The 14,366-nt window shown below is 43.6% G+C and overlaps 1 protein-coding gene across 1 annotated transcript in view; it reads left to right on the forward strand.

The window, feature by feature from the left end:
* The first annotated feature begins 2,240 nt into the window (after positions 1-2,240).
* The window catches only part of LOC133111178 (SITS-binding protein-like), a 32,331-nt gene continuing 20,205 nt past the window's right edge, over positions 2,241-14,366 (forward strand). Inside the window, exons 1-2 of the mRNA XM_061221340.1 lie at positions 2,241-2,749; positions 4,441-4,612. Coding sequence (XP_061077324.1) covers positions 2,279-2,749; positions 4,441-4,612 — 643 coding nt within the window. The 5' untranslated portion in view covers positions 2,241-2,278. The remainder of the gene's footprint in view (positions 2,750-4,440; positions 4,613-14,366) is intronic.

Raw genomic sequence — 14,366 nt, forward strand, 5'->3', positions numbered from 1 at the left:
CTCCGCACTTTCCGCGATGTTTTCCCATCAAATCACACGCGGGTGACCCTACACTCTTAAACATAAACGGACGAGTGCCTAAAAAGGGTCAAATGCTTGCCCTATCGGTGCACAAAATTGCACCCCCAAGCCAGCAATATAGAACTAATTTATCAACCTGTCCTGGGACTGCAGATGTAAGTTAGTTAGGAGATAAAATGCGATGCAAAGCATCTCCTCTCATTAACTGAGATTAATGTTTTTTGTACACGGTCCCTTACAAATAAAAAAATACATAAAAAAAAATTTAAAAAAATTTCTTGCTTGGAATATATACTTATTATACCCAAAGGGAACATTGCTGTACTTTCAGGGTACGTTTTGGAAATTTGATCCTTGAAGAAGTGTACCTCCACTGTCACATTATTTCTGAGAGAGGAGACATCTGCAAGTTGAAGTCAAGTCAGATTTTATTTAAAGTGCATTGGCACCAACATTACATGTTATTCGGAGACCAAAATTAAAACGGAACACTTCACAATAAAACAAACAATAGGCTACATAAAAGTAAAATATGTAATGACCATCACCTGTTCTCGCTGCATGATAAAAATGTCATAATAACAACAATAATAAATAATAAATAATGATGAAACAAACTGCTTTGCAAACGCAGCCATCTTCAAATTAATTGTAAAATGAGTGTGGGCCAGCACGTTGCGCGGCTGTTGTGAGGAAATAACAAAGGCTGTTAAATGTAATGTCGATAGGGCGCGTGACCTCAAATAAGAACTGCGCGACAATTATATCCGCGCGGCGCACGCCAGGGCTAAATAACGAGATTAAATTTAGCGCCATTGCCTTGGATACATACACGCGTATACGCACGAGACAGCGTTACTCTCAGATTTCCTATTGCAAGACAAAACGCAAAACACATTTATAATAATAATAATAATAATAATAATAATAATGTATGGACTCTTCCGTGACATAAACGCGCAACGGAAAATAAGGCTTTCCGAGGTTTGCGGACATCCTCAAGAGAACCAGAAAACAGGGAACAGTTTTTGCGGTTGGAAAAGGTCCCCGAAAGCCCAGATTCACTTGGCGTCCACATAATAATCGGAATCCCTAAAGCTCTCATGAAGTTCAATGCCGTTGTTTTATTCATCAACGAAGCAATGAATTGGACTGATTTAGATTACATTTATAAGCCTGAAAACAATTTCCACCAGCATAGGGTTAAACAATAACGAGGCGTATAATAATCATAATTATTAGTAGTAGTATTTTTATTATTAGTATTATTATTATGCTAATTATAATAAACAAAAACGTGTGGCGCATTTTTGTAACAGGTTGACGTCCATTTCTACAATCACCTTTACGCATCCGAGTCGTTTCAAATAATTGTGTTCAATATTATCATAAACGGTAAGGAAGTGAATAGTTTTAAGAACTTAAAAGAAATAGACCCAAGTACCAACGTAAAAGGCAATTAATTAACTTACGGAGGCAATGCAATATAGGCTACGTTTCGCAATACAGCCTTCGTTTCGCATTTGATCGAACTGTTATTGCTTGCTGACCTGTTGGGCGACTGTTTTAGTTTGAGTAACAGTGTCTTATTTCATATTTTTCATTCCGCTCAAGACTGACAGCCCGAGTTGGACAGTGAAAGCAATCTGGCCGGGTGACAAACACGTCCGTTACCCACGGAGTCATGCCGTGTGAAGCGCGCAGCGGGGGGAGCCGTGGACGTCCCCTTCCCACGGCCGGTGGCCCGTTCGCCCCAACCTGCCGCTCCAGATCTGCGAAGCGGGTCCGCGTCCTAATCGCTTTCGCGTCTCCTTTTCGAACGGCGGTCTGGGGGTTACGTCAGACGGCAGCGAAAAAGTGCAGCGGCAAGCAGATAAGCGTCTAAGGAGCTATTCGCAGGCATTAGTGCCGAACCCCGGTAAGACTGCTCACAGCTCAACGATCAATGCCATTACAAAGCAAAGGCTATAAAGCAACATGTGGTAAGTCATCGCTTTTACTGCAAATTTCAGCAATGGGGATGCTGGCTCGCTAGCTCACACGGCTGCTTTCAGTGGTTGGCATAGTAAATGCGCATGAATAACGGATGCATAAGTTACTAACTTTGCTCACAGGTGAAGTAGCGTGACGTGATGAAACATTAGCGATTTTTGGCTTTTTGAGATTTTTTTTCCCCCTCCATTTTTATTTTTTTTTATTAAATTTTGTTTTGTATTTTGTTCATTTTTATTTTATTTTTTTTATTTTTCAAAACAATATGCCGCATGCGCGTAACAGGAATCCGAGCCCCATTCCAGAAGTGACATGGGACACAGGACTGAAAGAAATGAACGAAACTTGGAAGGGGGCGATCGCTTGTCTCGGCGTTGCCATCTTCTTCGTTATGACCATCGGGATCATCTATTGGCAAGTGGTGGATCAGCCCAATAAAAACTGGATCCTACGAGGCGGCTTCAGCGGACTCATCTGGGAACGACGGACGCACTCTCTGGTCGTACAGACGCTGGCCGAAGACAAGACCTTTGTGGAGATTGACGTGGGAAACGTGGAAACCTCCGACACGGAGATTCCCTTCGTCAGAAACCTCTGCTGGCTCAACAAGACAGAGTTCTGCTATACGTGGGATTCGATTGCAGACGTAAAGATCGCTCTGGAGTCGGATGACGCGTCGGAGACGGAGTGCTACAATATAACATGGACAGCCCTCCATTGTCAAGTAGATCTGAAGGTAGGTTTGCCTTTAGAATTTCCTAAGATGACCTGCTCGCCCAGCAATAATAGGAAAACCACGTTGCTGTCGTCTCCTATGTGCAAGTTACACTATAGTGACCAATGGGCAAGGCAACACATTTCAAAGTAGTATATTTAGTTAACTAAGATTTGCACAGCTTAATCTCTCCAAATCTTTTCGAGAGAGTATTCCGGATATTTTGAAACAAATCCTCCAGTTTGTACATTCCTGAATTAAAGACATTATGTAAGCTCGTTTAAAGCTGTACTTTCCGGATAAACTAAAGTAGCCGAATAGCAAATCCCGTTATAGTTTTTTTTTCAGGTGACACCAAACAGCTTAGCTTGCCACAGGGAGTAGGTCTATGAAAAGGACACAAAGGCAACTGCATAGGTGAATAGGCTACAATCAATCAAAAATCTCTTACAGTGATGTTTTATGTATTTCTTTGCCAAAATATATTTGCCATTAAACTGCTTTGTCCATTTAAATGAATGTGCATTCACAGAGATGAGCATAGGCCTCATTAAACTATTTGTCAAAATATGCCATACAACGGCATGAAGCGCATCGCTGTTAAGCCTATTGAGGACCGGTTCTTCTTTGCATTGAAGTCGCAAACATTCCAGTGAATTAAGACAATTGAGCGTGATTTGTATCATATGTCTATTTTTCCGTTTCGCTCAGCTAAATTATCTCCATGCTGGCACGGTACAAAATCTTTCTGCCAAATGTCACTTTTTATAAAGAAAGAAAAAAATCCCGCAAATTACAATGTAACGGGAAGGAACATTCAGGAGCATTTCAATATATAAAAACAACTTTGTGACATAAAATTCCTGTGAAGGCTTCTGTGGTAACTGACTCTGGCTGGTGTTATAGATATCCGTAATGAATAAATGGAAAGGTTTTGAAATGCTTTTCGGTCTCCGGGTAGCCTATGTACCATACTGCACCGCGCTCAGGAAGTACCGAATTATAAACCTGGTAACGAAGCACGTGCATCACTGGGGGCCGTTAACATTTCTCACTTTCCTTCTCCTCTGTAGGATCTATCAATCTACCATCAAGTTATTTATTCAGAATAAACGTATAACTGTAAAGTAGGGGAGGACCGGCGCAATTGTAACGCTTCACAATTGTAACAAACGCATATTATCATTCAACAGTATAAAGAACGGATGGGAAAATGCGTTCATATGTGCAGTGTCCTCTAACTTGAGTCAAGTCTGAAATCTGTGCATTTAAACACTCAGCGAGATAAAAAAAAATATATATCTATAAAAACGTTTTTTCACCCACTCAAGTAAATTCATGAATCGGTAGTGTTTTTGTTTGCTCTTCATGTTTCTGCTCATTAAGGCAAAATACCATTGTTATTATTTATATCCTGGTTACAATAATCACGTTATTTTGGGTGACGGTTAAGTGTCGGCAGGTAAATCAGAGATTGAAGGGTCTTTTCACGTCTGGAGCTCTGTACTGCTCAGTGAGTGGCGTAACCTGGATAGGTTCAGTAAACATCCTTCCTGTATAAGTGGGGAGAATATCAGAATATAAGCTCGGCAAGGGGCAAGCTACTCTGGATACCGGAACGCCTACTCAGCAGATAAAACATCCGATGATGTCACGGTGAATCAGAAAGACCGGCGGTGCGCTGACCTCTCTCTCTGCGTGTCCCCCGTCAGGACTGCTTCTCCATGGGGAACGTGTCGTGGTACGGGGGCGCCAGTGTCCAGGCGCAGAACTGGCCCATAAACGCCGCCAACACGTCCATGCAGCCCTTCACCGTCGGCGACCTGCGGGAGAACCCGGGCGGGTACGGGCCCGTGCTGGAGCGGTACTTCCTGGGCTCGTCAGGTAAGAGACCATCGCACCAAACAAGCTGGGCCGCCTGTCGTCTAGTGGCTAAGGTGCCCGACTGGGACCTGGAAGGCTGGTGCTTCAAGCCCTGGGTGTAGCCACAATAAGATCAGTACTGCTGTTGGGCCCTTGAGCAAGGCCATTAACCCCACACTGCTCCAGGGGGGATTGTCCCCTGATTAGTCTCATTAAAATCGTCCACTAAATAACTAATAATAATAATAATAATAATGTGCCCCTAAATGTCCTTCAGGGCTGGTGGTAGGGGCCACGGTGCAGTAGAGTTTTATACTGGATTTACAGGAGGTTGTTGGTTTGATTCCCCTCTGGGGTGTGGCTGTTGTCCCCGTGAGTAAAGGCACTGAATTGCTGCAGTAAATGAGCACGAGTTAACTGCGTTATATAACGCTTTTCTGACACTCACACTGATGTGGGGGGAAGCTTGCCTCAACCACCACCAATGCGTAGCACCCGCCCGGGTGATGCAACGGCAGCCATTTTGCGGCAGAACGCTCACCACACACCAGCGGAGGTGGTGAGTGAGAGAACAATGGTTTAAGCCAGGGAAATCAGGGGAGAGAGACAGGTTGCGTCTGACGAAGATCACAGACGGTCAGCTGGAGCACAGCTTTCAGCACTCGACACACGTGTCTGTTTGTATTGGAAGGCAGGACACGTCCCGGGCTGTGAGGGGACAGGCATCACAACAACACGACGTTGGCCCCAGGCCCCGGGCCCCCAGGCATATTACAGGGAGGATTAGGCAGCGAATGAATGCAATCCACTGATCCTATTTTATAAACCGGAATCACAAATCGGGCGTCGGGTCAGACTTTTATGTTTCTATTTAAAGGACCAGGGCAGCCGAACAGCACCGGGAGCTTTAATAACGGGCTGGGGGTATTTTGGGGGCTCCAGTTGTAGCTGGGGGGGGGGGGGGGGGGGAGGCTTTTGGGGGAGGGGGGTGTTGGTGGGACACAGAGAGATGCCAGTGGATGAGTAATTCACTGAATACATCATCATGATCCTTGAGACCTAAGCTTGTGATTGGCCAGCTGTGGACTGGTTACTCATGTTTGGCCAGTGGAGTCATGACTTTTTTGTGATTGGCCAGCGGAGTCCTGAATTTTTTTGTTTGTGATTGGCCAGTGGAGCCCTGACTTTTTTTGTGATTGGCCAGTGGAGTCCTGACTTGTTTGTGATTGGCTAGTGGAAGCCTGGTCATCCGGCTGCTGATCATAGCCAGACCCAATCGCAGGGACGACTGTCCCTATAAACTCTCAGAAATGAATTTACAAAAAGTGCCGACAAACAACTGCTCGTGGCAGTACCATATCGTTACATAAAACTTGTACCAAGCAAGCAGCATACAATTCATTTGTACCTTTTTTGCTTGGAAAAAGTGCAAAATTCAAATAAAATGACTACACCAGGGTACATTTTTCTTTTTTTTTTCTGAGAGTGCTGCTCCAATCATAGACCAGCACACTCGTCTACCACACTCACACACGGACACTCAGCAGAAAGGGTTCCAAAAGGTTCCTCACAGGAACCCTGTCACTCAAAGGTTCTGCGTTGGGCAAAATGGTTCAATCTGGGAGTTCACACACTCTTCACTCCTATCACACAGAGTTCCAGAAAGAACTGAAAAGAGTCCCCTGATGGTGACAAGCCATAGAACCCTTTTTGTCAAGTGTGGACTAGTGCACAAGGTGTAGGCTTGACAGGAACATTCAGTAAGAGCAAGTGCAATGCTGCAAAAGCAGAAAGATCAGGACTGGTGTCAGGCACCTGTAGCCGGAGACGTGCTTGTTTCCATATCACCCCGGCCCCAGAATATCCTGCTGCATTACACCCCACTACCTTCATTTAGCAGATGATCTTACACAGATCCATTGACTCAACCAACCAAATAAGCAGGCGGCTATAGGAGCTCAAGTGGCTCTGGGAAAACTGGGAAAAAAGTCTCTTTAAAACGCGTCCAGATTCGACAGTTTCGAAATGTCCTTTTGCTCTAAATTACATGCTATGCATATGCTTATATTTATTTAACTTTTTATAAACTTAAACTAGATACCCGAGTGTACTCACACCGGAGCAGTAGTGCTAAAATCAACTAGCAAATAAAATTGAACCCTTTAATGTCCTCGCCAAGTAAAGAGCCATGGAAAACATGTGATATGCTCTACCAAACAGTCAAGCAGAATATTAAAGGGTTAAGTACAAATATCAGCGATACTGGCCTTTGTTGCTTCATCGGGGTATGCTGGATGATGAACAGCCACACCGGGTGAAGACCTCTGCAGGTAGAAACATTGTTTGCACCATGAATACCTGTTTGGGGCCATTTCCGGGTGATGAGTTTGAGGTTGTCTCAGTTTCCTGAAGAACATTGTGTGTGCCATCGGCTGGCGCTGCTGCTACAGACAGCTGTTCGGCCACGTTAATTCAGATTTCCTGCACGTGCACACACACATGCTCAGTCCTGTCGCCTGTGTTTAATACACACATTCACATGCACACACACACACGCTCAGTCCTGTCGCCTGTGTTTAATACACACATTCACATGCACAAACACACACACACACACGCTCCTGGTCACTTAGAATGAAACTCCGATTGGGACTCATTAAGAGCCTAATAATGAACTTTTATACACTTTATTGAGATTGTCCGGTGTACTGGAACCAATTAAATACTTGCAAACCCTGCCTTCTGGTCCTCTGGTTTGGCTCATTTTCACCAGGCAAGATCAATGGAGCACAGAAAAAGCTTTTAAGAATGGGAAGGTTTGTACCTTCAGACAGAGGTGGAGCTGACACACCCAAGGGAAGGATGGGGAGATATATCAATCAGGTACACTCTCAGAAATAAAGCGACAGTGGAGGTACATTTTTGTTCTTCAAGTATAAAATTTCCCCAATATACCCTGAAAGTACAGTGATATGCCCTTGTGTATGTTTTCAGAGCAAAAAAAGTAATTGATTATATTATGTGACTAGGGACACAGCTTTACGTACTCATAGGGTACCTCCCCAGCAACAGGCATTTGTACATTTTTACATTTTATCCTACCTTTATTTCTGAGTGTGATTCTGGTGTTATACCCCCCTCCTCCCCCTTGCCCGCCCAGTCCACATAACACCCCCCTCCCCTCCCCCTTGCCCCCCCCCTCCCCCTCCCCCGGCAGCTGCTCAGGGCCAGATTAATGGCGGAGGCATGAAACGATCAAACGGGAATAATGACCATCATGTGACAAAAACACAAAGCTGTACTGTGACTTCCCAGATGACTGGTCGCACAGGCATTATGATTTACGTAATACCGCGACAGGTCTTAGCGGAGAGGGGACAAGCCTTACGCAAGTCTCCTCCAATAGCACGGCCTTAACCACCCAACTCCTACACCGACTCGAAAATAAATAACAGGCTGTCCAATTCCAAAAAAAAAAAAAAGTTTCACGTTGCCAAGTAACCACCCAACAGACATGCATAGCTCTGGAAATAGCAGCGGGAGACAATGCTAGCATAACAATGTGTGCGGCAGAAGGCATACAGGAAGTGTTAGGTAACAGAATGCGTGTGTGGGAGCAGTTCTGACCGTCTTTCATGAGCTGAGCTGATAACGGAGATAATGGCTAGCCTAGCGGGTCACCTCTGATGAAATAGTGTTTTTTTTCTCTTTTTTTTTTGAGGAAGTACAATGGGCCTCACACAAAAAAACGCTGGTATGAACAGATCTGTTCATAAAATCGCCTAAATCTCTTAAAATGAGTGATTTAAGACAACTTGGCGCATTCACCTATTCTCTCTCACTTAGAATTTGTTCATTGGTAGGAACAACATTAACGAGCGGTCCCGACCCGCTGTATGAGTCATGCAAACAACAGCCTGGCAATGCGTGTCAGCGCAGTACACCTCGCACACAGAACCTGAACTCTGATCAAACCTTCGAACCAGGCGCTGGAGATCAAATGTGCATCGAACCAAAAACGAACTAGACGCAGTCTACCCAATCGGGTGTCAGTCGTCCCTTGCCCTTGTTCATCCGTTGGCCATCTATCCAACACAACCGACCTACAGTACCACCGTACATGTTGTATTATAGCAGACCGTTATAGTTTCGGATCCCCCCTGGAGCAATGCAGGGTTAAGGGCCTTGCTCAAAGGCCCAACGGCTGTGAGGATCTTATTGTGGCTGCACCAGGGATCGAACCACCGACCTTGTGTGTTCCAGTCATGTACCTTAACCACTACGCTACAGGCCGCATGAAGCCCACTTTTCTGTGCGGCATTATATTTAGGTTGACCAGATTTCCCTTCAGGACTGTGTATACAATGCAATGAGAACCTACAGTAATAATAATGACAAGCAGAGTCAGAAAGCCCCGTTAAAATATAGACTAAAATACAGGGAAATCTGTGAAATCTGAAAAATTTCTGTTCACCACAATTATCAGACGTAGTCTTCCAGAAGAGGCACACCCTAACACTGTACCTGCAGAACAGGTGAAGAACACCCTGAAGTACATTACAGCCAATTCAAACCTGAGAAAGCAGACAGCTAAAACTGCAGACCCCTGGTCGAGGGCAGAAAGCTCACGGTTGGCTTTCCTTCAGAATTAAGGAGGTCGATGGAGGTCCAGTGTTGTTTAGAGTTCATGCGATTAACCATTTGGTTGTGGGGACAAAATGTTCAGGATTTGGCATAAGTTGATTACAACCATCTAGATACTGTAATCTCTGGCTTAACCTCTGATGACCTTGTGTTCAATATCTTGAACACAAGGTCTTTGTGTTCAGCCTTTGGTTTGGCTGAACATATCTCTCCTTTTAGTTATTGCAACAAATTGGCCTTTTATGTAAGTGTGTGTAAGCCTTTGTTTGAACCACTAACTCCTGAAGATAATGATGTCGGCTACCGTACATGCCGTTCTGTATCTTAAGAGTCTTGGGTCCAACCTTTGATCGCTTCTGGGGCTCCTATCAGTAAGATCCGTTGTCTTTTTTTTTTTTTCACAAAAACAAAACTTACTAGCTACTGAAAGGAATACAGTCCCGAGTGAACATGAGTGTAATGAGCATAAATTGCTTGCTGTTGAACCTGAACGTTACGAGTGACCTCGGAGTTCATTTGAGTGCAGCGCGACACGTTTCTCGCGAGACAGCAATCGTAGAGAACGATGAAGTCAGGACGAAAACTCCATTCTCTGTGAGCGATTAGGCTCATTCCATCCCGTTGTTTTTCCTAGGAACTTTTCCTAGTTAGAGACAAAGGCTTTCTTTGAAAAGCCTGAGCACTGACAGAGAGAGCGGACTTAAGACAGCCCGTCTGGCCCAGAGCACGGCTTTTCTCTCGCTCATTACTACAAATATGGCATGGAAAGACTTTGCCTTCCTTGGTTGTTTTTACAGCGATCATTTGTAAAGGACGGCCTGTTCGGTGCGCTAAAGAGAATACCTGTCTTCGGAAAAGTCTGGAACCAATAACGCAAAAATATGGGCCGCGTGAGATTTATGGATTTTTTTTATTTTATTTTTTTATTCTTCTGTAATAGAAGAGCTGGTCAAATGATTTTTTTTTTTCTGAGAGAATAAGGACCTGCAAGAACCGCCTCCTACTTACCGGCAATAGAAAAATAATATTCTGTCAGTTATGTGCTTTTCTAAGATTGGCTGCCAGGCGAGTACACACAGGTTAGTGAAGAGCCAGACTGGGAGAGACCACGATGGTGGGGAAAAACCTGCAACTCTCTGTGTCCCTGTGCCACAAACCCGGGGGACTGTCACAGTCCTTTATCAACTTCCTGTCTTCCTAGGATGCACCCAATATCCGGTCTCCTTGTGGGACTGCCTAAAAAGCTTCCCTCGTATGAAGTTTTCCAAAAAAGATATTTTGCGTAAACCTTTTTTCAAAAAAGGTTTAGTAGTAGTGTATTCCAAGGCAGTGTTTCTCAACACCAGTCCTCAGGACCCACTTGCCAGAAGGTTTTGTTGTAACCAGGTACTCCCACACCTGATTTAATGGCTGAACCAATCATATCACCAAAAATGCCCTCGATTAGTTCAATTAGTTAAATGCCCTCGCTCAACAAAAACCTTCTGGCAAGTGGGTCCAAGGACTGGAGTTGAGAAGCACTATTCTAAGGCCCTGCTTTCAGTTTCAGTCAGGAAGGACAGGTGGAGAAGATCTTCCCAGATCAGTAACAGAGACAGAGATGCTCAGGGTATTCAGCAATAGGCTCGACACAACGCTGGATTACTCTGCACATAAATGAAAAGCCTGGATGTGCTGCTAGGCCTGTTCTCCTCATAACATATTCTTATAATCTAGGTGGGCTGAATGGCCTGTTCTCTTAATTATGTTTTCTCATATTCTTAGGTTCTAGATCAGGGGTCCTGATTTCACAAAATTAACACACCTTCAACCAGAGAGGAGGGAGCAAATTAGTCAAATCAGCTGGTGTAGTGTAGTGTAGTGACACTCCTGGCCGTCTGTGGCACACGATTGGACACCACTGTTGAAGATGGTCTTTTCACTTTACAGTTTATGTTCTTAGGTGCAACTCTTTTTTGAGTAACAAGTTTTTACTAATTAAAAAACAGTTTGGGAAGATCAAATTAAGACTGTATGCAGGGCGTTGGGCAATATGAAGACAACACAAAGATTTGCGCCGTTCATTCGTTGTTCGTTATTTTTTTCAACAAATTACACCCACCCCAAATGTTTAGTTCAGGGGAAGATGGTGAATATGAACCTTCGCTTAGAAGTTTGGATACGTCTGATGACAGATAATACCATTCATAAATTTGCTGACTGAATATATATGCAAATAAAGGTAATTTGTGCTATAAAATAATTCCAAATAATTTCATTCATAAGTAATTTCATTCATTTATATTTGCAAATCATTTTAATTTCTGCTATATTTTTGCTAGTATACGTAATAAAAAACAAAAATTTTAATTCCCCTTTACTTTTGGTAATAAAATTATATGAAAAAAAGGAAAAAAATATGGGAAAAAAATATGGTTTATGGGAAGACAAGTTAACACGTTTTTGCCGAAAATGGTATTTTCAAAATAAAATTTCAACCACAAAAATGGGAAAAAAATGAAATACAAGTTATTTTTCATAATCAGCATAAAACATACTATATTAAATATAATTTAACAAATTCGTCTGAAAATGACAGGTTTTTTCCAAAATAATTGGCGGGGAAGGGGTTAAACAGTGCATATTTACTGCAGGTCAGAAATACGATTTCTCATCTTTGCTTGAGTAACTTAACCCTGGTTGTATTAACAATTTACTGTCCAAAGCGTATGTATTAGCTAATTCTTCTGCCCAAAATCTGTGTACGAGCCCCTGCCTCGGTTCACTTGAGTACACCTGCCGAATGTCGGCGTGAGAGTGTGGAAATGAGTGTAACGTAATCTCTGTCGGACCAGCGCAGAACAGAGCGGGGTACCCATAAAAGCCGAGCTTGCAGGGTTTGGGCAAACGCGGGCTGAGGACGTGTGGGTCAGGCAGTAGCAGAGAAGAGGAGCGTTGATGGACAAATCGGCTTCGCAGAGGGTGAGGGAGAGCTGGGGCATGACGGGGGAAACCGGAGAACTGGGAGGAATTCTTGTGAGGGCAGCTACATCTGCGGACACAATCATCTGGTTCACATAATCTCACCGCCACTTCACGAGAGACGCAGGGAATGGGCAGCCCGAAGACAAACCAGGCAGCACAGAGAGTGAGTGGGCAGAGGCTGCACTGACAGGCCCTTCTGGGCCACATACATCTACACATTTAACACATACCCACACATTTACACATTCAACACATACCCACACATTTAACACATACCCACACATTTACACATTCAAGACATACCCACACATTTAACACATACCCACACATTTACACATTCAACACATACCCACACATTTAACACATACCCACACATTTACACATTTAACACATACCCACACATTTACACATTTAACACATACCCACACATTTACACATTTAACACGTACCCACACATTTACACTTAACATGTACCGACACATTTACATTTAACATGTACCCACTTAATTTACACTTAACATGTACCCACACATTTACACATTTTAACACATACCCAGACATTCACATATTTAACACATACCCGCACATTTACACATTCAACACGTACAGTCACATTTGACATGTTGTTTTTATGTAGTACAACTAAAGATATGGACCATCTTATCTTCCTTGATCCATTTTAGACATTTCATTATAAATACACCTGAAGAGTGTAGACCCACAGTCACAAAGTGACGCGCCCAGAGAGAGCAAGATGACCAATAGGATGAGAGAAATACACTGTACACCTGAAGAACTGTTTAGTTTGCATGTCTGCTGTACGTGCAAGCAATTTTGAAAACATTTTTTGGACTCCATTCACTTTATGAGCAGCTTGGCAATGCAGCAAAGTCAGCTGAAGAGCTGGTGGTGCCAAAGCCACAAAATAACCTCCAAGCCTCCTGGGTAAACACACTGCTCAAACCACCACATCACATGAGTATAACACCCACTCAATGTGCTGAGATACTGCGGTGCTAATGCGAACGTGCTGCCACCGGGACTTTCAGGGATCCTCTCTCTCCATGTCAGCTGGTAAACATGCAGACGAGAGCAGTGTCCTGCGGTTTTACGAGGAGAGAACTCCGATTGAAGAGAGAGTATAAATGTCAGGATATATTACAAACTGTCTGGGAAATATAAAATATCAAAGAAAAAAAAAGAGTTTGACAAAAGTTGTGGTGAGGTCTGAAGATGTGGGCCCTGACAGCTCGACTTCATCAAAGTCACAGCTAGAGCACGCGTTAGTGTCACATCTGGGTCAGATACTTCATTTTAAATATTTCACCCTTTCAACAACCTTACGATTGCTGACATTGTTTTATTACACATATTTATTTAGAAGAAGAATCTTCAGTCGTGACAGTGTAGAAGTTGGTGAGTAATGCGTTTCCTTGAAAAACATTCCAGGGACTGCAGAGAATGAAGGGGTTTCAAATTTTACCAGCATTGAATCTTAAAGTTAAATAATTTCAAGTATATTTGACAGTGAAAAACTGTTACTACCAGACCAATGTCTTCACTCATTGGCCACTCTCGCCTAGACCCAAGACGCAACGGGAGGGGAAAGAACGCGTGACCGTTTTGTCGACGACGGCAAAACAATGATGACCCCACGGAAGGGGGAGGCTAAAGCTACCCCGCTATTCCTGGAAACCTGCAGCTAACATGCCATCCAAGACGCCTGGACTGGCTATTAATACAAACTCCCGCATGTACATGTTTTGAGCACCTCAAAATCCCGGCTCCCTCAGACCCTCACTCGAGCCCATTAAATTAAATTGAACTCGCTTTCTCTGAAAACGGCCCCGTAGTTCAAACCTTGAAATCATCATCGAGAAATTACACAATGTTGAGCTGTGCTGAGTTCCAACATTTCAGCACACCGGAACTCACCAAGGACAATTTAAGGAAAACATGCCAGTTTGACTACGTGCGCAGCAGTACGGTTCTGAATAAGATGAAGCTACTCAACTGTCTGAGGTAACCATAGAACAACCCTTCTCAAAATATGCTCTGCTAAACTTATGGCTCTGCCACTTTTAGCTGGGAAGAGGCTCAAAGGACTAAAATAGGGCAGCCCTCTATTCCAATCAAAACTGATACCAGGCTTATATTGTCCTGCATA

This window comes from Conger conger, chromosome 15, assembly GCF_963514075.1.
Source record: "Conger conger chromosome 15, fConCon1.1, whole genome shotgun sequence".
In the NCBI taxonomy this organism is placed as follows: domain Eukaryota; kingdom Metazoa; phylum Chordata; class Actinopteri; order Anguilliformes; family Congridae; genus Conger; species Conger conger.